Raw genomic sequence first — 27,478 nt, 5'->3', positions numbered from 1 at the left:
TTTTTTCACTCTTTTTCATTTTTATTTCCTTTTTTAGTCGTTTTGCAGAAGCTTGCATATATACCGCACATACATTCAGTTCATAGAGGGTAAAGGCACGTAAGGCAGTTTGACTACTGGTTGTTTGTGGGCTGGGCCAAAGCAATATAGAGGGAAAAAATAAGAAAAAAAATACAGAACATCTTTTCCCAACTGGCTCCAATTCGCCCTACGCCCTTTTCTGCAACTGTTCAGGTCCACTTAGCTGCCGAGATTCCCATTCACCATTTCTGTCAAACAGGTGATTCCTAAGTCAGATTTAACAGGATTAGGACGAAATCATTTAAGTTTTGAATCCATAACAGCCTTCCTTGTATAAGAAAAAAAAACATTAAATAAATTAGGATAAATTAAACCAATAAATTACACAAAATCTGCAAGACAAATAGACACCAGTAACAAAAAAACAAAAAAGCAGCCATGTCAAGAGTTTTATTTTACAATTTGAAACGATTCACACTCAATCATGGCTGTTCCAGTTGGAATTACTGCACTAGAATTGAATAATAATGTCATACGAAAAGCATCAACGAAACACTATTTACAGAACATATTGCTAAGTTATACAAAGGCAGTATTTATCACTGAAAGTCCTCATCGTTGCTATTTACAATGACAGAGGAGCAATGCCATAACAATAATAGTTAGAAAAGGAATTAAAACTATCAGCACGGAGAAACAAAACCCTCTTCCAAACGGGTCAAAAAACAGATCAGAGGAAATGATCACAACGCACACACCAAACACATGTTGCCAACGCTTAATGAGAATCATTTACATGTCAGGATGGTTCTCCCAGGGGTGGGGGAGGAGCCACAGTGTTGAGAATTGTGTCACACTCTGGTTCACAGGTTCTCATAATCGGTCTTTTCTCTCACACAGACGCTCAGTCATACACAGCACATGTACACACAAGCACAAGTGATGCAAAGCTCACAAAAACACTTTCTGAAAAAAAAAAAAAGCTTCGTTTTCATCTCCTTTACATGGTTTCTTTCCATGGCACTCATCTTCTGATGACAACAAATTCCCTAGTTTTTCTCAGAGAAAACAGATTTAGATTAAACTTTTGACAAAGTGGAGACCCCAGTGGTGCCAGCAGGTCATCGCTGCATCACTCAGTCAGAAAAGCTAAAGGAAAGGATGCTGGTGCAACTTCAAGGGCACTGCCGAGGGGAGACAGGCTCCCGTTAAAAGCATGGCAAGGGAAGAAAAAAGCCTCTTCACTGTGCGGTTCGGAAGAGTCCACACTTCAAGTCCACTTGCAGAGTGGTTTAGTCTGTCTTTTTCCTTACAAACCCTTCCTCTTCATCCCCTCGCACACACACTGATTTTTTTTTTTTTAAGTACAGCCATGCTCCATTTCATTCAGACTTATGTACAGTTTCCACAACATTTCTTCAAACTTTAAAAATGTATTCCAAGTTTCATTTATTTTCACTTATTTCACACAATACAAGACACAAAAAGGAAGAAAAAAGTAAGAAAACTGGTCATAAAACCTGCAAAACCAATTTCTTTAAATATATTGACTCGTTCAGGGCAGGTTTTGGAAGAAAAAAACCGCTTAAAATACCCTCTGGATTTGTTTTATGAAACTGTATCTAACGGTGCTTTTCAAACACTCCCCAACTGAAATATATATGTATATATATTTATATATTTATATTTTGTTTTTTCAATAGATTTATATTGTACAGTTATACAAAAAAAGTGTGTATGTTTTTCAGCATTATCACTCTGAATATCAAACTGCTTCAGAAAAAGTATTTGCAATACAGTAGGGTTTCTTTTTTTTCATTTGCTCATCCGTTTTTTCTGAATGGGTCTTTTTGCACACAGAAGCTCTTTTACTTCAGGGTGGAGTTGCAGGAGGACACTGAGGGTGGCAGTGGGAATGATCAAATCTGAACATCAGATCAAAGTGTCCTTTCTCCTTTTGTCTGCCGTGCCTTAGAGCCCACGACTGGAGCTTTGAGACTCAGACGTTTTGGGCCTAGCCCATCCTTAATTGAGAAACATATCCGGGTCGCTCTCTCAGGGCTCCTGACTTTAAGAAGAACACCATCTGGGGAAGTGAAGGAGGGGGACATAATGAAGGGAGTAGCTCCCTGTCTTTCTCTGCCGTCTTTTGTCGAGTGCTTTGTGTCGCTTAGACGAGTCAGCAGGTGAAGCTACCTGGCTCCTTTGATCTTTTGTGACACGAGCTGACAATATGGGAACTGAAGTTGCCAAGGTGAGACATTGGAGCTTAAAAAAAGAGCAAATTCATAATGAAATGTTATTCTGAAATAATTCTTTAGAATCTTAGGAGCCTTTAAGGCTGGATACAAATGTGTGCAGCTTTAAAATATTCCCACTTTGGGTGGGAATAGCCGCCGGGGTGAGACAAGAGACGAAGAAGAAGCCTTCAGGTGTGCTCTTTGTAACTCTAAAAGCTTCTCTGGGGGAGGGACTCACCTCTGACCTTCAGTTGCCACTTTGGGGGAATATGAAGATGAGAAAAGTGTCTGTGCTTTCATGAGGAAAGCAGTGACGTTTTCAGTCATTTGCAGTTAAATATCCATTGCTTCTTCAATTTTGTCCTTTGAACTGCACCAGACATATTCAAGTATGGATACAACTTTGTCAATTCACCCTGTGCTGCAGGTTTTTCACAATAAAAGTCTGGAAAGGTGGCCTTCCTTCATATCTGTCCTTTTTTAAAATGTGCTTCTGATCCTGAACATAGAAATAGTGGGATATTTCATGAAGCAGACAGAAGTGGAACTCCTTCAGAAATGTTCTTCTCTTCTATAAATATAACGCTTGAAAGTAAAGTTTTCCACTGCAGGGACAAAGAAGCTCACTATATTGGTATTTTACCAAAATATCAATTCAGAAGTCCCACCTCAAACCCAAACAAGCAAAAAAAAAGAGAAAAAAAAACAGTTTTCCTCAAAGACAACCTTTATCAAGTGTAAGGATAATGACGGGGAATGAAGAGGAAAAGTTTCAGAACCCAAAACCCTTTGGAATAATATCAATAGCAATAATTTATTTTTCTGCAGTGGCATCAGAGGACAAACAAATCTTGAAGGGCCAATCTTCAGCAAAAGTAGTCATAACAAATACTAATCATAAACAACAAGAATAAGGATCAAAATAATAGTGTACAACCCATAAACACAATGTCCTTCTCGCAGGTAAAACACACTTCAAAAAAATCATTTCAAACTGGTCCAAGTCCCAAAGACCAGACCTGACCAGAACCACAAATCCAGTTTTAACCTCATTAGATTTTTGCTTGTGTGTGCTTTTGTGTGTTGGTTCTGTTAGGTACTGTAGCACAGTCTGTCAGGGACCCTCCCAGAACTGGGGTACAGTCCCACATCTACAGTTTTTCCGGGAACCCTGCCTGGGGTTTCCCTCCACTCTTCCAGGTAATGTTGATCAGGTCACAACTGAGTTTACTTGCTCCAAAGAACTTCAAGGATCTGAGTCACTTTCAATTCAGAATCACAGAAAAACAAAACATACTGTCATAATTATAGAACAACAACACAATAACTACGTCATTTAGGAACTGCCAAAGAGGCTTCAGATTGGGAATGCTACTCCAAAACCTCCATACATTAAAAAAATAAAAAACCAAAAAGTTAAGTTATCCTATGGAAATGGATAAAACAAAAGAAAACTCAGGTGGGTGAGCAGGGAGGAGAAGGAGGAGCAAGTTACTCATGTAGAAGCTCTTGAAGACAGTTGGGGGACTTGAAGATCTCAGGAACTTCGCTGTCCAGTTTGCAGATGACCTTATAGATGGCCTTCTTCCAAGATGGGTCCACGTCTTTGCCGGCCACAATGGCGTTGAAGAATTCTCGCAGGGTAATCTCCGCCACCTCCAGGAAGCGATCTGGGACCTTCGTGAGCACAGAAACAAGAGTGGTGCATGAGCCAGGGAGAAACCTCAATGGTTTTCTTTGTCATCATTTCTTTCACTTTGTCATTCATGAAGACTCTTTAAATCACTGCTCCGTTGGACTTTATGGTTGCACTTTATGAAACTATATTGAGTGGATGTAAATCCATAAATCTCTGGTATCTTTGAACGTTTACTTCCAAAAAGCCAGCAGAGGTGTCAGCCTGAGAAAAGACACTTCTTGTGAATTAGCCGGTTTCTCACACCTCCCACTTCCCTCCCAGCTGCATGGCGCTTGTGACATGTTTATGAGTCCCGCTGCAAATCTATGACCAAACCAGAGAGCGGGGCTGACTGAAGAGCGACAGAGAGGTGCTGGCTAAAGAGGAAGTACTAAATGCTTTGGGAACAGGGAGACACGCCGCCTCTTTAGTGTCCCTGACAGCAGCGCTCACCGACACCATGGAGATGATTAGTCTGGCAAAGATCTGTGACACCTACCCTGAAGCCAACACTCTGTCACACACACGCTTATGCAGGCGCGAGCACACACACCGGAACACACACATCCTTGTGCCAAGGAGATGACACATTCTGCATGGTGACAGAGCTCTACATATTGCTCTCTGCACACACATACAAGCTTGCACAGTAGCCACCCTGCTGCATTTGGCTAAGTGTCTTTCTTCGAGTCAGAGCTCCTCGCCGCTGCAGCCTTCAGGGGTCACCTGCTTGGATAATGCTGACAGTCTCCCTGGATGCTCACACAAACACACGTTCATGCAGGAGCTGGCTGAGCCCCTGACGGTGCAAGCTCCACTCCACTCCTATCCTCCAGTGCCCTTCAGGTACTCATCAGGAGTGTTAGGACACAACAAGGTTAGCGGCCACAAAAACCATGAACACAAATAGGCACACACATGCAAGAATAATGGAAGATGAGTATTTAGAGGTTGTGTGGACACACAACCTCTAAATACTGAACCCCAGTCTGGTGCATCAGAAGCAGATTTATTTCATTGTTTGGGCGGCGTGAAGCTTCTGGAGAACTGGCACACTAACCCTGGCAGCTTCGTGCATCTGCTGCAGAGTGACTGAGTGCATGGGCACGCTCGTCCCTGTAGACTCTGCCGGCAGGCCGGAGGGGCACAGCGCTGGGTGCAGGGACTGCTGCAGTACTAAGAATATTCCTATGTGGAATTTCTCCTGACGTTTTGACTATAAAAGGACAGCAAAACGCTGACTGCAAGGAGAAAGCACTGTCAAGGAGAAAAGGGTATTGGTATTTCAGATCCTCTTGACTGCAGGGGGGGGGGGGGGGGGGTATGGTGAGAGAAGGAGGGGCTGAGAAGAGTCTAAGGAGAGTGTGGAACAACAGAGCAGAGTGAGTTATTCCTGTCCCACAAGCCTTTGTTTTGCCACTACAAGCAGGATGTGTATGTGCACGAGCTGCCTCATGACCAGCAGTGAGTCTTAACTGCCCATAACCCCCCACCCCTCCATCACGTCCCATTCTGTGTCCCCCACACATTCCCCCCTTCTTCATCATTCTCTCTGGGGTCAGCTGTTGGGCCTTTGTTCCAGAGGCATTGTGGGGGATTATCCAGTGTGGCCGTTCATGCGCTTGGCTGTCCGGTAAATGGGGCCAATCGCGTGGCTCACAATCCTTCATACATATTTCATAGGCCTTTGTAGCAACTTCTCAGCGGAGCCCAAAATGAAAAGGAAAGAGGGGAGGACGGAGGATTTTTTGCCGTGAGCGAATCGCGGAGTGAAAAAGAGAAGCGATCTTGGGGCGGGGGAAAGCAAACAAGGTGACTGAAAGTAGATCCACGCTGAGCAGAATGAATCTGAAACGGAAGTATTAGGCACACATAAGCTGCACTTTTCTTGATATCATGCTCCATATAGGACGGGCCATTGATCACTTCAGGAACTACGGGGTTTAAGAACTTGTCGATAAGTCTAGATCCAAGAAAATGCATTGGAATCATGCTTTTTCTTCTTCCTCCATTATGGTTCTGGTACTTCAGGTCATGTTGAAATCAGTTTTTTGTTTGCTATATGGCTGATAAATCCTAACTGCATTAAACAAGCTGTGCTTTGATAAAAACTCTCTGCCTGAACATCATGATTTCTTTTGAGAATGTGCAAGGAGGTCAGTGGAGGGCAGAGGATCCATGCTTTCCTGAAAAGGGAAATAGGAGTTGCTCTCATTCCTCGTAACACATATGAAAAAAGAACAGAGAAAAAAAAAACAGCTAAAGGATAAATCTGCGCTTCTTTAACCTTTGCAACTTGCTGTGTCTTGGATAAATACTAATCAAAAAGAAGGGATAAAAGTAAGACCACAACGAGGCAGTTAATCACTCCTTTTCACAGACTCCCCCTCCTCTAACTCTTCTCCCCATTCCCTCCATCTCTCCCACGACAGGTCGCTTTGAGACAGAAGGATAAGCTCTTTTTCAGAGAGAGGGAATCGGATTTCCTGCTTTTTGATGAGATAATAAAATATGACGGAGGACAATAGGAGCCTGTTGCCAGCTCGCTGGAAGCTATTCACCCCAGCAGCACTCCCCCTGTCTTAAGACTGCTCAGACAAACGTTTAAAAAGGTACCCAGAGGCCCCGAGCCTCAAGTAGAGGCTACTGTTACAAATACAAGTGTGAGAAATCCCTTCTCTATCAATGACTCGGAGTAGGCTGTTTGTTTGACCAGCGTGTTTCTCCCCTTTGCTTTTGGGAACTGTCCGGAGATGTATTGCACCTTCTATTTGTACAGTGTTAGCCAAACAGAGCAAGACCCTGGAAGATAAGGCTGTGTGTGTGCGCAAGTGAGTGTTCATGCTTGCAAGCTGTTGCCTTGAAGGATGAAATGCAGGGACACAACAGAAGCCCCCTCTCCAAGCCAGGTTAATTCCTAACCCTAACAAGCCTGGGAATACCAACACTCCCATCATTTGCTTTATGGTGAGATGGGCCGTGTTGGGATAGAACTTTTACGAAGATGTAGATATTGTGATAGCATGTTAAAAACAATACTATGAACTTTAGCACATCTGACGTTTTTAGTGAATCAAGTCAGTGCTTTCCGAACCTCAGTCACACACTCTCACACAGGTCCCCTGTGCCTCACGTATCTGCTTCAATCAATAATCTACAAAGACCTTGATAAGCTCTTGGTCCACGCTGTCACTTTAGGCAAACACAACCCCATGTCCCCTGTCTTCCTACCCCTCATTGCACTTGTCCCCACCAGACTGATAAGACCGTGCCACGGCCGAAGGGGCTAACCAACTGCAAAAAAAAAAAAAAAAAAACTTTTTTTTTTTAAGTGTGTCTTGAACGACGGCTTCCAAGACTGCTGGGACGGGAAAAGGGCCTCAAAGCTGAGCAAACATCAGGCACCCTCTGTTCACTGATGGCCTTGAGAACATGGAGCCTTGAAGGGCTGTCATGTACACATCTATATGTGTGCAAAGCTTGACCGGTGCCTCTGAAAGTGCTGCAGCATTAGTGTCACATGGGGCTCTTCTCAAGGTGCGCCTCCACTGGGTAAGTCAAGGGCAGGACAGGGTCAAAGACACGGATGAGGTCATTCTTCTTGCTTGAACCCCAACCTTGGACGCAACTTGAGAAATCCCAATATATCATATTACTGACAACTCCTTTCTTCACTTTCTGTTGCCCATTTCCTCCATAGAAATTGGTGGTTGTGGTAAGACTGCAATCTGTACACAAACCAGCTGCAAAGAGCAGCCGGTAATCCCTGCTCAGCCCTTGTTTGGAGACTTAGAAATTCATTGCCTAAGATTATGTGCTGGACACAAGCTGAGAGAAATGAATCTAAATGAAAGAGGGGGTCACGGAGTGCTGTAACAGGGCCTCCAGAGGTCAGGAAGTCAGCCCAGATTTGAGCGACGGAGCACGCAGGAGGCAGAAGGGAAAGAAAGAAGCGAGGGAGTCTGGAAGATAGGAGCAGGACATCTGGAGAGGAGGAGAGTAGAGGGGGAGGGAGAGGAAGAATGGGAGGGTAGGAGGACGGAGGGTGTGGGTGGGACGGGGAGCAAACAATAAAGGACAGAGTAAGGAGGCAGAAGGGGAAGATGGATGGATGGATGGAGGAAGATGTGATGCAAGGGCAAGTGAAGGGTCCGGATGGCAGGAGGAGAAAGGAAAAATAACAAACTGCAGATTGGACTGAGAGTTTGGCGTGGGGGGTAGGGGGTGGTGCCTTGACACATCTGCAGCTCTGATGCAGGTTGTGGTCATTTTGGCATGCGTCCCTTTGAAACGCTTCATTAGTCTCACACACACACACGGCAAGAGACCAAAATGGTCCAGAAATAATGACATAATCAGCAGCTGTGCCACAGCGCAAGCTGCCCCACACAAGGTGACCAGGGACAGAAGGAGGAGGGTGGGTGAGTGGGAGAGGGGCTGAAAAATCTAAGTGCACACTGGTGCGATGAGAGGAAGTGTTTGCGCGAGCGGGTTAGGATAAAAGCGAAGGGCTCACGCAGTTCTTTGTGTTTAAGTGATTACCTGCTACCTGCACTGCCTCGGGGTCTGACATAGGACAGGCACTTAATCAGCACTTGGAGTAAATCTCTACGTCTCGCATGCAGACATACACGCATGTCGGGTACATGTCTGTCAATATACAGCCAAGAACTGGAACGGATAAAATAAAGACAATTATGGCTCAATTACATCAAGAAAATTTATTATAAAGTATTTTGAGTTTCTCTGTGTGGTTCACTCAATGAAATAAAACTTTATTGTCTCAGTTTTTACATTATTATTAGTATTTGAGCGTGAAGCAAATGTGTATGTGCAATTTTAGTCTTCCAGGGGGGCGTGTGCACTGACTTTCTACAGCGAGTTATTTTGATCAATCTCATCAGACGGGAAAATTAAAAGAAAAAAAAAAAGCATCTCAATCTTGAAAAGTTTGGAAAACTTTTCCTGTTAAAGTTTGTTGTAAAGTGGATTCAGTTTGGTAAAGATGTTTAGATGTGGAAGAGCAGCTATAAATGTACAAAACTGATCATTTCAGAACAGGAAAATAAAAATTGAGCTAAATCACTGATATAAAGGCCGTCTGAGTGGAGGGTTTTTGTTGTTTACTGTTGATAAAATCCCTTTTGGCAAATAGTATTTTTGGCAGGTCTAAACCTAAATCTATACCAGCAGCTTTTCATCTCCCTCCCTCCATCTTTTAGTTCTTTTTGTCTTCAATCGTTCTTCAAAGGGGAACCCTAAAGCCGTTGAGGAACAACAGCACACCTGTGCAAGCGTGTGTGCTTTCATGTTTCCTCACACATGTTCAAGAAAAGGCCACGTTTTTCGTTTGCGCATCCCATGAAATGACTCTGACCTTTACCCCTCCAAAATTCCCTGAGGTCAAACCTCGGTCAAAGACAAACCCCTCTGACCCACACCTTGTGTGACGAGACGACCAAAAAAAAAAAGCAGAAATGAAGGAGTGGAGGACAGAAAGGCAAAAAGCAGCAGCAGCAGAAGGAGGTGGAGGAGGAGAAAACAGACATTAGCCTCGCTGGGTGGAGAACAAATGGAGCCCCAAGAGAGACGTGAAGAGGAGGAACGAGGGAAAGAGGGGGGGAAGGAGAGGTGAAGCACACAATGCTATGGGGCACGGCGGTTGGACAGACAGCATCTGCTCTCGGCTCTCTGTGGTTCTGGTAATGGATGGAGAGTTAGAGGGACACTGAGAGCAAGGAAAGGAGGGAAACAGAGGAAGGAAAAGTTAGGAAAGGAAGGGGGATAATAAAGGAGAACAGAGGAAGTTCTCCATCTACGCTGAGCAAACTCAAAACATGTCGATAAAAGCCCTTTGAAGAAGGTTATATGACAGATGAGAGTGACAGGGACTCATCTCATCAGGAGGAGAAAGAGGAGGAGTCAGCATGAGTGTAGTGGAAGACTACTCAATGCTCTTCACCTTTCGCATGGAGATCACAGGGATTTCCTCCTTAAATGCCAATATTTGTCTGTGGAAGTGGGAGGAGTGGTCTCTGACAGAGAAAACTTGGCCTGGTCTACTTTATGGAAATCTGAGAATTTCCCAGAGCTATCATAAAAACTGCCTCTTTCTGAAACTCCACCTCCCGTTTCTGTCTCTGCCGCCGTTACCAGGTCACACACATTCTTCTCTTATGAAAGAGGATGTGTGTTGTCATTGGGGTAGGGGGGGTTCAAAGACAGACCAAAAGGGGGGGTTTAGAGTAGAAAAAAAAGGACACCAAGCGAGAGTTTTCACTTGAGTCCTGAGATGAAAGCGCTCAAAGTCAAGGCTCTGAGAGGCCGGGTGTCCTCTCTGAAGACTTTGATGACGATGGACAGGGTGAATGAGAAACAGAGAGGAAAGGGAAGAGAGGCGATCAGGGATGGGGTAGGGAGAAGTGTGCGTAAGGGGGAGGGGGGGGTTGCTTAGAAAAGAAAAAAGTAGGGCCGGGGTCTAGATAATTAACGTCAAGCTCTTTAATTACTGCTGGTGTTCATTGTGCCAGAAGGAATGTGACAATTATGTCATTAAAAGTTCCTAATGGTGGGGAGGTGGGGGAAGAGATGCAAAAAAAAGGAGGGCAAGAGAGTGAAAAGATGGGGCAAACAGAAGGAAGAGAGGACGACACGAGGGAACGACGGGAGGAGGGAGATGAAAAAGAAAACGGGAGAAACAACTGCGACAAAAGAGAAGCTAGGAGGAAACTGGGGAGCGTATTAGGCCAGCACAGTGACAGAGCAGATTAGCATCAAACAAGAAAGGCCACAGACGTGTGTGTGTGTGTGTGTGTGTGGGTCTGTGAGTGTGCGATCACGGAAACAGAGGACATATTCATTGCAAAGACGCCACCAAGGTGGATGGAACTTTGATGATGCAGAATTTGGCAAAAGGAAAACTCGGTGTGTGTGTGTGTGAGTGTGTGTGTGTGGCTTGCTGAATCTGCGTAGGCTCCTGTTTCAAGTGGTGGAGCAGGCAGGTAGGGGAGGAAGAGGAGGAGGAGGTGGAGGAGAAAGGGGAGAGATCCACAGAAAAGGGCCTTGGGGGCATCCTGACACACATCAAGTACATTTCCATCTCCACATTACCTCTATGACTCACAAACACACACTCACACACACGTTTAAGATGGGAAAACATAACTGGTGTGTCCGCGCACACATGTTACACACCGCCATTCCCACACAAACATCGACCCACGCACCCGCGCTCACAAACACACACACAACCATAAATAACACCCACACTCACACCGGAGAGCCACACACAAACGCGGAGTCTTCGCTCGCACTAAGGCGGTTGGTTTGTCAGGGGGGGGTTAGAATTTGCATGGCTGGGCAAATTTTCCTTGTGCTTAACTCTAATCCACTCCTGTATCTCTCAGACACCTGCCCCGCAAGAAAAAAAAAAACCTTAACATGCAAAACACCTTCCCACCCTCCTCCATGGCTCCTCGGCCAACAGAAGACTTATTCACCTGGCCTCGCCGACTCTTTTCCTCTCTGTCTGTCTTCTTGCAAATTTTTACATTTATGTATGCAAATAAGCTGTTCCCCTTAAGCCTGTTTCAACAGTAACTTCCTCGTGCTCGGAGAAGAATGACAGTCTTGTTTGAAGGATAAGCATGAGGTTTGTGAGGGGAACAAGTGCTCACCTGTTTCTCCATCCTGAAGCCACTGAGCACAAAGGAAATGTAGCTGAGAAGAACTTACAATCATTTTAAAATGTAGTGTGAAACTCCTGCAGTCACGGCCGTCAATGCTTTACAGTTATATGGGATCAAAAAGCTGGAAACAAACTGCTGAAACTACCTTTAAAGATTTCCACTTCCAAAAAAGGCATCTATCCTTCAGTGTAGAATTAAAACTTCTTAAATTGTGCAAAAATAAGCTTTTATAGGGGTAAGAAAGTTTATCTTATGCACAATTCTGGTTTTCAAAGTACAGTTCTTCCTATTTAAAGATTTGTTTTTGTTTCAAAATGAAACAAAAGCTTTTATTGGGGCAACTAGACTTAATTAGACTCTAAAGTGTAATAAGCAGTACTGTTTGTGTAAGAAGATTCTTCTTTGACCTCAAAATAGCATAAATAAGGAAAGGAAAAAAAATTAAAATGACTTGTTTTATGGAAAAACAGAAATATCTGTTACGCATGGAACAGACACTAAACAGCTTTCCATTTCTTGCCATTAAACATGTAATTTATTTTGCATGTTAGATTTGTTGGAGTAAAGTGTTGGAATTTACATTTTTAAGAGGTGCAAGTGTGTGTAATCTCAATGTTTCAGTACGGGTCCCTCCTTAACAGACAGTTGGGTTTAGTGAGAATTTGCTTCTGTTTAACCTTTCAAGACCCAAGCTCCTGTTTGATATGTCTTATTTCCATGCACGTCAATTTTTAAGAGGTTAAATTGGTTGTGAGTGAGAAAATAAAACTTTTTTTTCTTTCATTGTCACTTCTCCTACCCTCCATTTGTATTTTATAACTCATACAAAACAAATATACAAAGCTATACTTTAGTATTCATTGTTTTTCTGTCAGTTACTATTGTTTTTGCACTTATCATTTGCTTTGCCCCAGTGGACCTTCAGCTGATGAAGACCTCACATACACAAGTGCATGCCAGAGTCTTTCAGAGCCTCCCTTAAGAGGCCAAAGATGGATGTGAGGAAGTTTGGGAGTGAGCACAGATCTGCCCCAGTGGACAAATAATGACAAAGAGACGGAAGGAACCGCACAGAGCGAGAGAGAAGCACTTTAAATGGGAGATCATGCAAAACTTTCACCGTTCACAAGGACACTTATGCAAACGGTCTCTTTTTCCATGCTTCCTTGCTGTTTCCTCCCTTCATCGCTCTCTTCTTTGTCTCAAAGCTCTCGCCCTCCATCCCCGATCTATCCATCTCCCTTCTCCCCTCTCCCCCTGTTTCTCTCCCCTTCCTCGCACTAAAACAGTAGGGCGCTTAACCTTGATAACAGTGAGATTTTTTTTCTCCTCAACCCCACACATACACACACACCGCCACACACACACAGGAGCAGGAGAAGTGCTTTGCCAGCATGCCAGGCCGGTCCAAGGGACGACTGTACCCTTCGAGGTGAACAGGACACCGGGAAATGCAGAAACAACAAAACACTCTCACACATAGAAATCCAGCTCACTCTTCCTTAACTGGAGCCTGTTAAAGGTCTTTTGTCAGCTGACATTGAAAGAAACACTTTACACACACACCCAATGCTACAAAAGAAGAAGTGTGAAAAATGAAATGCACTAAAGGTGAAGTTGCCTGTTGAGAATTTATGATTCCGACACAAATTAACTTCACACTACTGATTACGGGCGAAACATAAGGAAGTACCAACACACAGATGCGAAGAACTGTCAGGAGGAAACTGACACAAAAAAAGGAGAATAACAGAGGTGTTTGAAAACTTCTTCATTAGACAAGAGTTCCTCTTTGATTTGTGATGTTTACACAAAAACAAATTGTTCCTGTATTCCTCACATGATGCAAGACGATGCTTAAAACGTTTCTTTTTTGCTTTAACGTGTTGAAATCCAACTGCAGAAGAGTTACCTCAAAGTCGTTGGCCTTGTTGTAGTGCATGTTGAGGGCTCGGAAGAGCTCGCAGTCCCGGCTGACGCTCAACTCCTCTGCGCCGGTGACTCCGTCGTTGATGGCCTGGCGGGCAAACTTCTCCATCTGGATGTAGTAGAACTCCCTGAAGTTGCTGAACCACTTGATCAGCTGGGAGGTAATGCAGCGGTTAAACTGGAAGAAAGGATGGACAGACAGTGGAGGCGTCAGCACCTTTTTGAAGCAGAGCATTTATGTCACAGTTATTGCTTAATGGAGATCCGACGGACTTTTCATTGGATTTGACAATATGTAGCCATAATGCAGGGAAGAGTGATGTCTGAGTCACTTGTGGCTCCTTGATGTGAATGGATGCCATCTCATATCACGGATCTGAGGTAGAGTGAAGGTGGGAGGAAGATCAAAGGCAGGTTACTGAGTGAACCGCGATAACAGAGATATTAAGTAAGATTGCCAGCAAGCAGGGGGGGGCAAGGGAAGGAGTGGGATGTGTGTGGTTCACTTCTCTGCCCCCCACCCCCCGCTATCATCACCCTGAGAGTGGAAGAAAGGAGGGGAGTTAGACCGCAAACACATAATTGACCAGAAAAACGATTAAGTCATCATCTGAAGCGCCCTTGCCCGCAGGGGGCTCAAACATGTACTTAACCCCGTTCACCAGTTCCACCGATCCTCCCGCCTCCCTGCACGTCCCACTCAGGGGACAGGAGGAGAAAAAGAGCAAAATAAGAAGACTACGACGATAAGAAAGGTCTGGGCCCTGATTTGTTCTGCTCTGCTGGACTCAATAAGACTAGACCTTTTGGCTCTTTCCTGTGTTTTGAATGTGTATATTATTTTATATATTTTTATTTTATGTAATTATTGGTTAAAATACTTTTTTTGATCTAAAATAATTTGACAAATAACTAGTAACATTTCACTGAGATTAAACTATTTGTTATTTAAAATAAATTAAAGAAAATTCACTTGCAATAACAGAGTTTTCTATTTGAACAAAAACTGTTTTTTTTATTTCAAAACAAATCATTTTAATACCAGCTTTACATTATTACACTTATATTTAGTGTAAAAAAGTAATTTAACTTAAAATCAGGCTAAATAAATGTTGCAGGATTGTGAGTTTTTGTAAGTCCAAAGGTTAGGATGTCACACGTTTAGCTATGAAATCAATTAAACTCAGAACTTCAAAAAGCTCACCAATCTTGATTTAAAAACCCACACATATGGGACCCCCTCCCTCCCCATTACTCTGTCTGTGGTGCTGGAAGAAAGAGGGGACAAAACGCAGCTAAATGCTGAGCAGGGATCTCACTGGGGAGGCAGAGTGGTTTTGACATGGAGATTAGATTCTGGCTATTGTTTGACAACACAGACACACACATTTGTTGTGATCTGAAATGGCAGTCAGACGCATGGAGATGACATACTGTTGCAAGGGGTGGGGGGGTGTCGGTGAACCAGAAGGGAGGTAAAAGTTGTGACAGAGCTGAAGGAGTGGCTGTTTGGGAAACAGATGACATGATGTCTGAGTGTGAAAAAAAAAAAAAAAAGGCCAGTTGTTTTGGCAGCCTTTTGGAGGGCGGCGGGTGGTGGGGCTGGAACAGTGGCAGTCCGAAAGTGCAGGGTGAGCATAAATGGGGGGAGAGGGGAGGAGGCGCAGGTCAGCGTCGTCGGACAATGGTGTTTTGCGGGTGGGGACGGTGGCGGCGGCAGGGCAAGGGGGGGGGGGGGGGGGGAGCACAGGGGGTCGGAACGCGAGCAGTCAGCAAGCTGGGGTCGTGACATCGGAGAGTCAAACAAACAAACTACTGACACTTACAAATACATGCTATTCTTAAACACACGTGCACAACAAGGCTGAGTGTGACGCCGCACAAACAGTTTTGCTTCAAACCTCTCCCAGTGGGAGGGATGGTGTTTATCCATGCAAGCATGTCGTCTGAGCAGCGGGTACTCATATCAGCGGCGGTGACACAGTTCCCATCGCTCATGTTTGAGACCTTTGGTGTCAAGTTTGTACTCCAGTGAAATGATGCATTCGTCACATAGAAGACGTGGGGTTTTTGCAACCCAATCTTAAAGCCTTAAAGTTCCACTACGATCATCTTTGAACGATTTTACAAGTCTTCCCAGTGGTCTTTTAATTATGATTATGACCTTTTTAGCCTAAATCAAAAAACCTGTGTCGTTTTCATGGACATAGTTTCTGCTGAGCGGCAGTAGTTCATCAGAAATTCGCTCTGAGTTGTGGGGAGGTCTGTTGGTGCAGAGTAAGCTCACCCCCGCTTCCCAACATCCCACTAGCTTACAGCCCTCCCTAAAAAACCCAACCTAACATTACAGGTACAACGGAAATGGCTAGCAATATTGGAGCTATCCAGCTGTACAGTTTTGAGGCAGATGCCAGCTCAGACCAGTAAAAACAAGACGTACATGAATGCAGTCACCAACAAGTGGATGCATCTGAATGGAATGGAGCAGGGAGCTTGTGCAGCTACAAACTTTTTCAAATAGCATTTTCCCTCCGATCCTGATTCATAATGATTTGAATAAAGAAAGAATCCAGTTTTTATCTTAATTTTCATATGTCCTCAGTCATGAGACAAATGCCAATAAACATGTTAAAAACATCAGGTTTTGATGTTTTTAACACGATCAAAAACATCAGAGTGGGTCTTCAAAAACTTGGCATAAGATCATTACATCTACACAAGAATACACATGAATTTGGAGCCTGCCGCTTTCAGGAGTTTTGGTTCATTAAGCTGCTGGTGGGACACAAAGAGCCCCCCTCCTCCCAACAGAGGTTAAGGACGAGTGTTAGTAAAAAAGGAGGGAATCTGCTCAAAGAAGCCCATCACTGCAGCTCTTTAATCAAAGCTGGCAGAGGTCAAGCCACACAGACATGAGATGCGGCGAGGGTGATGTGTACATCTGAGCGCCCGGCTGAGCGGCAGATGAGGGAGAGACAGTGAAAGTGTGTTTCTCACACTCACACTCAAGAGCCTGTGAAAGGTCAGCGCTTAGTGCTAACAGCGCAAGATAAAAAGTGGCATGCACACACGCATGTGCCGCGGAGAACACTGAAGCATCCTTAGTGTTATCTATCAGTCATGAGGTATTCTTAGACTTAAACATCCATTACACCGTTATGTCCTTTTGTTGGCTAAAATGTTAAACGGTGGGATGAAAAGCCAAACTGCGTTTTCCGCCAACAATGCAGCAGAAAGCCCACAGATGACCTCAGAGTGCTCAGCTACATCCAGAACAACCGGGGAGGAGAGCAGAAAGACACAGAGGCCTGGACGGGCCTCCCTCTCTTTCTGCTGTAAGCCCCTTCACAGTCATCAGGGCTTACCGACGTTTCCTGTTTTCGCAGGAGTGAATTGTGGGAGATAATCTCCTGCAGTCCTATTGGCTGACTGCACAAAAAAAAAGCAGGCCTGGAAAGCAGGCTTTTGTTGCTGCTGTGCCTCAAAATCCAGCCGCTGGCTTTTCTTTCTCCCCAGCCGTGCTGAAGCACACATGCTGAGCGACACCATCAGCGAAAAAAAAGAAAAGAGGGAGAGGGACGACATATAGAAAAGGGAAAACCGCCTTGACCTCTGCTACCCCCCCAAACACATGACCAACCCAACTGACTCAGAAAAAAAAAGCAAGCAGCGTTTGCCAATTCCTAGCAGCTGGTAAAATCAAAAAAATCATTTGCCTGCATAGAAAGCATCAAGTCTGCAGGAAAAAGTTAGTCTATTGCTGATTCATCTGTTGACATGTCCACTTAAAAAATGTCACGTCTTCAACCTGTTAGATGATATAAGCTGTGATTAGCAATGGAATCAACGCCAAACTGTCAAAACATTTCAAAAATCAGAAAGAACAACAAAAAAAGCTTCATCCAGGGGGAACATCGGCTACGGTGGCCCCCCTTTTAGTAAGCAGAGTCCTCTTTGCATGTTGATTATGTTCCTGATAGTCTGGGCCTGATTTGACAAGAACCGATTAACCTTAAAGACTGTTGTTTGAAGGCAAGCGCCCAATTGGACGGTCTCATTCCCATGCACTCATTTAAAGTCCATTGTTCTCAAATGAGAATTAAAAAAACGTGACCCATAATCCCCCAAAGTATCTTGACCTTGTTTGAGCTTGATGAGGCTACTCATGGTGATGCCATCTCCACATCTGTGACTAATCACCCCAGTAAATTATTTCTAATTAAACCAGTTAAAATCATAGGTGGGTTTGAGATGTTTTTTTGGCTTATTTAATAAGTTTTGTTGGTGATTGCCTAAAAGAAGGGACAGCTGGTAGAAAGGGGAACTTTTATCATAAAAAATTAGAATAAGAAGGCCTGAATCTGTCAAAGTACATACACATGCCTTGGTTCTCCAGTTCCCTAACGTAAACCTTTCCAACTTCCCTTTACTTTCATCATTTGCATAGACCTTAACTTAGCAAAGAAACAGGGTTCGGATGAGCACTTCACTAAACTAATAAAGCATTTTTTTTTACCAACATAGATGAAAGTATAAACACAAAACAAAAGAACACAATATGAAAAGTAGTTAAAGGGGAAAAAGTGAAACTAAGCATCATGATCATGTTTGACTTACCTTGACATCCGAGAAAAACATTTTAAGCATGTTGGAGCTTGGGTAGCGGGTGTAGAAGAACATGAGTTTGGCCTTCTTCAGATGGTTGGGGGACAGGCCTTCCTGAATCTGAGAAGAGCTGCCATTAAGGACATTAATACAAGATCAGATTTGAACGACCTCTGCTTCATCACGCAAACATGTCACACGCAATTTTACGTTTTTCCTAATGACTTGTGGGAAAGTTTGGCAGAGGATGATGGGTAACCAAATTTTCCTTTTAGGCATGAGATTGCTGGAGGGGGCGAGGGGGGGGGGTGCAGAAGACAGTGAGCCATTTGGTTGCAATTAGCATCGTTCGTATCAGGTGTGAGAGCGTCATGGTAAATAAAACGCTGGCCAGCAGTACAGGCCATGTTTTTACACGAGGAGGCTGATTTCACAGTCAAAGTGAGCAGACGCCTTTTGCCCACACCCTGTTCTAACCTCCACCCAGAAGCAGGAGGAAGAAAAAAGAAGGCATTTGCATATCACAGACAAAGACAGCAGTTAACGCCAGTGACGGTCAAGAAGGCCTAACGGCTTGGCGAAGGTGCATGCCAACCCTGACTACGGCTGGCTTCATATTTGCTCCCAAACTCTGATCAAGTCAGCATAAAAAAAACTCTCATATTCCCTTTTTTTTTTTTTTTTTTAAATAAATAGGATCCTTGTTTTCCTAATGGATCCCCTGGAATGAACAGGAAAGAGATGGACTGGTGGGGGCACCTTGAGGGACAGCTCGGTTCCAGCCTTCAATTACAACCCCTTCCCCTCCTTCTGCTCCGCCCCCAACCCCCCAAAGCCTGTCAGCCACTGCCAAACACTTGGAGGAGCAAAAGAAGGAGGAGGCGGAGTAGGAAAAGAGAAGGACTGAGGCTTTGGACTCGGCCAGTGATGGGAAGCCTGAAACACATCTGCGCCGCTCAACCGCCCAAACCATTTCCATGGTGAATTAACAGCCGTATAATGCATCTGATAAAATCAATCTGGAGGATAAGACATTGAAAAGGGAGCAGGGGTGGGGGCAGGGTGACTCTTGAAACCACAGGATGGTTAGAGATGAAAAAAGCCTGAAATAAGTTTCCACAAAGAACGTTTACACTTCCCATTGTTTTTTTTAATTATGATTATGCTGTTTTTAGCCACACAAAAAACCCTGTATCATTTTCTAGGACATAATTTCTCCAGGAGATCATCAGAAATTCCCCTTTGAGTTCAGAGTAAGCCTGCTCTCATTTTCCATCATCGCTATGTTTACACTCTCTTCTGCTAGCTTTCAGCCCCCAAGCTAACATTAGTGGTGCAACAAAAATGGCAAAAGTGACCAGCTGTGCAGTTTTGAGTCAGACGCCAGCTCGGACGAGAAAAGAAAAGACGCACATGGATCTATTTGTCTACAAGTGGATGTATTAGAAGTGGAGCAGGGAGGCTGTTGCCCGCCGACTGTGGCCCCTACGTCACTGCTACAAGATTTTTCCTACTGCATTTTTTTGTCTACTCCTGATTCACCACGATTTGAAAAATGAAATACTCAGGAGTGCAGTTTTAATCTTAATTTTATTTATATATGTCCTCCGTTATGGGAAAAATGCCTCAAGAATATATTAAAAACTTGATTTTCATTGGAGAGAGTCTTTAAAGGCATCGCTTGACATCCTTTTGTGATGTACAGGAGTCGTTCAAATAAGTGTCAGATGTGACTATAGAGGGGAAAAAGGCATCAGCTGCTGGACTGGATTGCCCTTGGCCCTGAGGTTACACAGAAGAGCCAGCAAATGCTGAACCGCACTATGTTGGCTCCTTAAAGACCCTGTCTACTTTGTTTGATTCAGTGGAGGAGAGGGACAGGGAAAGTGTATGCAGCAAGGCTCTTTTTTGGGGGGGGGGGGATACCCTGGCAGACTACGTTCCTCTGTCAGGCCTGGCCAAAAGAGCAGCACTTCACTTTCCACACCACACCATCTGCTGCAAGTGGAGGCGATACAATGGATCCTCAGACGGGGAAACTGAGAGAAAAAGAGCAAGGTGAGATGGGTCTGTTGTGAAAGCTGTGCGCCTACACACAGATTTGGTTTTGCTTTTTCAGTTGGAATGAGAAACACTTCATCGTTTCAATGACGAACCGCGATGAAGAGACACTGCCTCTGGAGCTAGAACTCAAACTAAATGTCAGTTACCTTCATCCGCCACTTAAAAGGCCTTGTATTTCCTGATGAGACATTTCCATCTCCAGTTCACTCACAGCTTGCAAATGTAATTGTGATTGGACTTGGGGGTGGCGTGCGAGGCTATTATTTTGTCATGATGGTGCACTCAGACCAGCTGGCCCACTGTTCGCCCGCCACCTCTGACAAGACATCACCCAAAGTCATGAAAGGAAAATAGCTGCTCCACTTTCTAATTCCAGGTGTAAGGACAAGAAAATTTGGAGCTGGACCATGAACAAATGAGGAAATTGATAGGAGCCATCTGCTCCATAACGCTGGTGAGAGCTGGTGAACTTGAACGCACCTCGTAAATGTCTAACAAGAAGTCTCTGACTCAAAAAGAGAAAAGTTGAATCAGAGAATTGTTTGTAGATTTGACGTGAAAAAGGTCAAAGTTAAACCTCATGGAAACAAAACTTGTCTTTAGGATAAACCCTGGGAATCGAAGATCAAAGATTAAAATAACAACACATATTTTGATCTATCGCTTCTTTCCATTTGGGGGAGTATGTCTTTTAATGCCTTGAATTTGTAAAAGCTACAATGAAAGCCACAGCATCTGGCATATGTGGTTATTGTTTGATTGTTTTCTACTTTCTCTCACTCTCTGGATGTCTCTCGCTTTTCTCTTTTCATCCCTCCATCGGGAGCCTGTAGAAGCAAAGGATTATGGATCTCTGGAAAGCGTTCACCCTTGGGTCAGAAGACAAGACAAGGCGAGGTAATGAAAGATAAACAGCTCGCTGCAAACACCTGTTAACGTCCTCTTCAAAGAAAAGACGAAGAGGCGGGGGGGGTTTGCAGGGAGGGAGGGAAAAAAAAAGTATTTGGCTGCCAAGCAACAGCCAAAGGGACCCTCGGGCTGTTGACAGATCTTTATGAAATGAAAAAAAGAGAAAAGAAACGACAATGATTGTGGGCTTTTTACAACAGCGATGGATGATAAGAGGAGCACAAGAGAAAACACAAACAATCATAAATATACATCTTTTACTGAGTCCTCAGGCGAACCATTCATGACATGCACACACAGAAAAGACACAAAAAGTGCAGGCACTCAGGTGCAGACAAAAGGACAAAGACAAGGTGTTCTCTTAACTAATATATCAACAACAGCTGAAAGGCTGTAGGAATCATTTCTTGGGCTTGCAATGAATGTTAATGGTGGGAGGACAAAGTCTTCTCAGAGTAGGATTGAAACTTTCATGAGGGTTAGTGAGAATTGAATGTAAGGTATCCTAAAGAGGCATAAGGGGGAGACAGAAGAGACTCACTGTAAGTGTTTAAGCTATTAGTACTGTGTCTCCAGGGAATTCAATTGGAGCCTCCCATAGGGGATAGCCTCTATAGCCACAGGGCATGATTGGGGCACACTGGGGCTAAAATATGAGACAGGCTATAATGCTTTAACGGCCGAATTTGAGAAGCATATCTGTTTGCTTGTTACGTCAAACCACTTTTGAGATAAAAAATACATAATTTTAGTGACACGTACCAACAAAGGTTTGAGGAAATATCTGTGCAGTAAGAGGTATGAGTTTAAAAATAAACACAACAATGGAGAAGAGAACAGCAGTGGGAGGGAAAATGATTCATCAACAATTTCTCCGTTTCTTAGACTAGTTTCAAACAGACCTGGAAAGATTAGAGTTTGAAGCGTTTTGTTTTTGCCTCTAAGGTCAGATTTTCTCAGTTTACACCGACAGGAGTTATAACTGGACATCTAGTTTTGACCTTTTTCGGGCCCTTCATTGTCAAAAGGATACATTGCTGCCTGAGTAAGGTGAGATGTCAGCCATGTCCTGAAAATCTTCAGACTTGATTAGGGAGAGACCCTCCGCTGTGCTGCCAGGGTGTGCTGGTGAGCAGGAGCGGTGGTGATGGCCCATGTGGTGCCCTGATGTCATCTTGGTCCTCAGGCTGGTGGTCTCACGGGACAAGTCCATGGAGTCTGGGGAGGAGCGGTCCTTGCCTGTGTAACCTGTGGGCCCTCCGAGAGGGGTTTGAAAAGGATAGCCCATGAGTGGTAGAGGGAAAGGGTGTCTAAAGGATGGAGGGCTGAAACCCATGGTGGCTGAGAGTGAAGAGGGGTGAAGGGCAGGGTGGTGATGACCACCATGAGCCCCTACAGCTGACGACTGGTGGTGCTCACTAGGTGTCTTCCTCACAACTAAGGGCAGGGCCTCGGTTTGGTCGTTGGCAGTGCCTGGGATGCTAGGCATGCTCGCAAAGGATTCAAGTGAATTAGGAATGATGACATCACCAAAGCACTGCAGCCTTTGGTTAGCGGTGTGGAAGTTTGGGTTGTCTCCGTTGACAGCAGTAGGGAATCTTTCAGGCGGTATGGAAAGGGGGGGGAAGGCCTGCTGAGGAGTAGGGCGTGGCGGCTTGGCGAATACCTTTACCACTGTGTCCACCACCTGAGTCATGGCTGAATTGAGCTCCTGCTTAAGTGTTTCCGCCAGCTGTTTACCCTCAGCATGCATAGAGGCACCTGGACCTCCCTGTCTTTTGTTTCTGCCAAGTCCGTCTCTTCTTGGCTTGTCTCTGTCGGCCAATAGGGTCTGCTCCTGAAGCAAAGCCCGCGCTCTGTCCAGGAAATGGCCTGGATCCAGATCAGACATCTCATTGTCAGAACGCAAGTCGTCTCCACCCCGATCGTCTACGCCAGTGTCAGACCTAGTTGGACTGTCCTCTGACATGTTTCCTATGTCATTGTGCAGGTCGTTGTGTTCTGAGTCATCAGTGGAGTCATAGATTTGGAAAAACTTCTCTTGCAGTTGCCGTAGCTGTTTCTGCATGTCCTCCAGCTGCAGCTTGAGCTGCCGCCGCTCCTCCTGCTTCTGCTCCTTTCTCTGGCACACCAGCTGGGTGAAGCTCTGCTGCTGCTGCTGAGGCAGACGCTGTTTACGCTTGTTCTCCCGGCTGCTGCTGCTGCTGCACACTTCACCTCCCCTCGGGCTGCTGGGAGCCTGCTGCTGTGACTGAGGAGGAGGGCAGTCCATCTCCATGTCCCTTTCTCCATCCATGTCATGGTCACGCTCGTGACGGGACGCGGCAGGCACCACCACACTCGGTGAGTGGCTCATTCCGCGTATTATGTTCTCTACGCGGGCTCGCTTGGCACGCAGGTGTTCATCGTTGAGACGTTCAATGTCAAAAGTGGTGAGGCTGGGGCGGCCGAACGGGGACAAGCACTCTTGAGGAGTGCTGTCCTGCGAGGAGTTACTGCAAGCATCTTCTTGGGGGGCGTCTGAACTTGCATTAGAGAGCCCTGATCCAGGAAAGCCGGATTCACCTCTATCACCCCTGTCCCCACGTTCTCCCCTTTCAGGTCCCCCTCCATTTTTAGCAATGTTATTCTTGAGAAGCTGGGAGATTATGGTAGTGCCGGGGAAGGGCATCATGGTGTCCTCATAAGAGTTAGCCCTCTTAAGCAGCTTTCTGAGAACATTGGACTTGGACTCACTGTCACTGGCTGACACAACGCCAGGCCCACCATGCGGCTGCACTACAGAGCACTCCATGGAGTCGTTGTCTGATCCGTGGAGAGAATGGGAGCTCAGAGAGTTCATGGCACTAAAAATGGCTGCTTTGGCTCGAGCAATGTTATCAGAGGCTACTGCTGTGGCTGCTGCTGTGGAGGAGGTTGTGCTGCCCACGGTCCTCTTAACACCAATGTCCACACGTCTTCGCTTGGTCTGTCTGTTCAGGAGGGAGTCGCTGTCATGGTCCGGCATCACGGGCTGCTGCTATTGGGCCATTTCCCACAATCCCAGTCCTCTAGGGCGAAACCTCTCAGTATCTGCAGAAGAAAAAAAGTAACGCCCCACTAGGAAACAATTTTCAAAACTTTAAAAAATGACAATATGACAACTAAATTTTTCTCATGAAGGACGACAATCATATAAAACATGAAGTATTACATATACTAATGATATTTATGGTTATTCTAAGCCACCAGGAGAATTTGGTGACATCCACTGTTATATTTCAGTGATAAGGACCAATGACACAGGGGGAACAACAGCAGGCGAGAAGGGGTCAGAATTAGGCCTTGGCTCGGTATTCCAGGGCAAAGTCCTACATTTTATCCTGTCCCCTGATACATGCTGCGCGACACTGAACCAGTTCCCACGGAACACAAAGCTGCATAAAATTATGATAATTACTTAAGTACTTGTCCTCATTTCCATGAATGTGAGTCCACGCTGGAGCAAACAGCTCTCAAAATAAAAAAAAAAAGTTTTTACCTTTTAAACATCTTCTTCAACACCCATTTAATTCAAATGTTATTTACACATTTTGCAATTTCTTACTGAAACCACTGAATTCACTTTGATCAATATGGCCATCATATCCTACTCAATAGGGGAGAGTGACACATAAAAGACAGACAAAACAGACCTATTGATTTTAGTGCCAGCGTGAGCTCACTTCTGTGTTTTTTTGTTTGTCTTTTCATCTGGCAAGGGCAGTTAATTCTGCTCAAATGAATAGGTCGCAAGGGTCAACTCTGCCAAAGAGCAACTTAAAGCACTCTTACAAAAAAAAAAAAACCTAATGCCCCCCTGAAAGCAAACCGTTTTGTCGGTACAGGTCTGCATCAATAATGCTGTGTAAGCAGAGGTGTCGTAAGAGATGCTTCCAGTGTCGGAGGGAGCTGGAAGCAGATGCCTCTGTGTGAGCAATTAAAGAAAAGTTTGGAAATGTGCAAATCCTTTTTTTTCCTGAAGTAAAAAAAAGTAAAGAAATATTTGTGTTTATGTGCATATTTAGGGCAGATTTCAGATCCACAAAGGATCAGTCAAAACAAGAGGTAGACAAAATATGGACATAATTTCCTGTAATAGTATAGGTTAAATAAAAAACTTATGAGGATTAAAGCTGACAAATCTGCACATAAAACAGTACATATTCAGTAAAAAATATTTGATCCAGATTCCAAAAATTACCTTCAAATAGAATCAAACACCAGTGGAAATCTAACAAAAAATGTTTATTAACTCTATGAGAAAGTCTTTATTCAATTTGGCGAGCTTCACACACTGTGGAGGCACAAGCAAACACTTTCTTTGTTACACTCTGACATCCCTTTCTCTGAAAACACTTTGTATATATTAAAAAAGATTTTCAGCAATATGAAAAACAAAGTTTGCTGGAAGTATTTTTTCCAGCTCATTGATAAAGGTGTCTCCATAACCCCAGCAGTATAAACAAAAGCCATTCAACTACAAGGGTAAAAAGCTTGACTTGGTCGCCTTCAGGATCTTAACAAAGAGCTTGATATAGTCACCAGCACCTGTCTTTTTGCATTGCGCACCTGCCGCATACTGCCCATGCGCACTTACCATCTCTCTAAAAAGCCACAAAACTTCTTCCAAATAAACTAACTTAGTTAAGTTTTGTTGCGTTCTTAAAAGCTTTAGTTTCTAAAACACAAACACCACTCTTTGAGACTTGTATAAAAGACAATTTTATATTTAGGTGGACTCGTTAAATTGTTCAAATTGGTAAAACTGGAAGTTCTTTAACATTAGTTTTACGAAATGTTCACCTGGATGTTTTTGTGCGTTTTTGTTTTCCTCAGGATAGAATGGAAGCAGAATAAGCGCTCTCAGGAGAAGCGGTCTGGCTGCGCTCACTGCGCTGTCCCACAGCGCTGCCGCTGAGGACGCGAACCCGGAGAGCCCCTGCAAACGATCAGAAGTGTCGGGCTCTGACAACGACTCATCTGTGATTACATTGACATTCTACGCAAATATTCATTCTTTTACCAAACAACAAATAGCCACGGCCGTCAGATTTGACTCCCTAGGGTAGACAGATACGCAAACACAGTTTTCATCAGTCACGAAAGAAATAAAAAACTAGAATTTGTGGTTTAATTTAACATCCTTATCACGTTTCATTGGCAATTTTAAGAAAACGCAGCGCGCAAACTTACTTTTCAAAGTTGTAAATCAACTTGATCACTGCTTTGATGAGGAAGGATGGGCTAGCGCTCACAAATCATCCTCAGCAGAAGCCGATCGCTCACAAATCCTAACACATTCGGATGAGCGAGCGAAACACAGCGAGAGCAAAAGAGCAAGGCTCTTTTTTGTCTTCGCCAGAATACGGTTTCCCTGCTAAACTGTTGGATTATTTTTCCGCCCACCTTTGGTCCGGCGAGAATAGGACAAGGAGGCATCCGCTGACAAAGATTACTTACCCCTTAGATGAGGAGAAGACAACCTGAACTCCTGCGGGGACGAAAGAAAGGAGACTCACGCAGCGCGGATGTCTGGATATGGAGCCGCGAGCGCAGTTTTTCCGAATCCGAGAAAGACAAGAGGAGCTGAAATAAAGTGAAAGGCGCCAGAGAAAAAAAAGGCGAAACTGAAGAAATAAAAGATGAAACGTGCGCTTTGGTTTCTTCTTCTGATCTCTGCTGTGAAATTGAGAGACATAGACAGAGAACGAGAGTGAGAAAGAGAGGGAGAGAGAGAGGGGCTGAGCGTGCGTGCGTCTCCGAGGCGCACTGAGCTGCAGAGGACTGGATGCTGGAGCGCTCCTCCGCTACAAAGATTCACTTTAAGACGCGGCTGAAGGAAACAGGAAGACGTGCGCGTCATGAGCGGCGTGATGTAACTGTCGCAACCTACCAATAAGAAGCGTCCGTCCGGGCCAGAGAACGACGCACTGAACTCAAGCAGACAACGGGACTCGATCATGCAACCAAAGAGAGGGAGAGGGGGGGAAAGGAAATACCACTCTTACTAATCTCTGTCTCCAAAAAATCGCCGAACACGCGAGTAAGAATCGTTACGCGCTTTGAAATGGCTTTTACGCAGAAGCAAAAAAGAACACACTTTAATTGTGTTGAACTTTTAGGTGTGAATCTAAATTTACTGCAGGTAAACAGTCATTGGGGGTTAATCCCTGGAGATTTTTAATAAAACAGTTTTCATAAAATGATTAAATATAAGGATTTAAAGTTGCCGATAAAATAAACTGATTTGAAGCACCTCGAATTAAGATTAGCTGTTTTTTTAATTTCATTTTAAACGTTGGCGAGGTGTAAGATCTTTTAGA

At 44.4% G+C, this 27,478-nt stretch overlaps 1 protein-coding gene across 3 annotated transcripts; it reads right to left on the bottom strand.

The window, feature by feature from the left end:
• prox1 (prospero homeobox 1) lies at positions 1–27,087 on the bottom strand. Of its 3 annotated transcripts, none has more exons than XM_011491477.4 (5): positions 26,616–27,087; positions 22,168–24,206; positions 18,174–18,281; positions 13,540–13,734; positions 1–3,938 (listed from the first exon to the last, which is right to left on the bottom strand). In XM_011491477.4, exons 2-5 carry the CDS (start codon positions 24,139–24,141, stop codon positions 3,753–3,755), a joined length of 2,463 nt encoding a protein of 820 aa, XP_011489779.1. In that variant the 5' UTR covers positions 24,142–24,206; positions 26,616–27,087; the 3' UTR covers positions 1–3,752. The 3 variants fall into 3 exon arrangements, 2 of the variants coding, with proteins under 2 accessions (XP_011489779.1, NP_001155232.1); XR_013653924.1 differs by having other exon boundaries at positions 3,050–3,938; positions 20,088–24,206; NM_001161760.1 differs by lacking the exon at positions 26,616–27,087 and having other exon boundaries at positions 3,753–3,938; positions 22,168–24,141.
• Positions 27,088–27,478: the final 391 nt, after the last annotated feature.

This window comes from Oryzias latipes, chromosome 24 (assembly GCF_053564925.1).
Source record: "Oryzias latipes strain Hd-rR chromosome 24, Olatipes_Hd-rR_3.1".
Taxonomy (NCBI): Eukaryota; Metazoa; Chordata; class Actinopteri; order Beloniformes; family Adrianichthyidae; genus Oryzias; species Oryzias latipes.
This window is presented reverse-complemented; position numbering and strand designations above follow the sequence as displayed.

Coding starts and splice junctions, on each gene's coding strand:
- prox1 (XM_011491477.4), bottom strand. CDS start 24,141: ATGCCGGACCATGACAGCGACTCCCTCCTGAACAGACAGACCAAGCGA. Junction 13,735..18,173: donor TGTTTTTCTCGGATGTCAAG/GTAAGTCAAACA, acceptor CCTTTCTTCCAG/TTTAACCGCTGCATTACCTC. Junction 3,939..13,539: donor ACAAGGCCAACGACTTTGAG/GTAACTCTTCTG, acceptor GTGCTCACGAAG/GTCCCAGATCGCTTCCTGGA.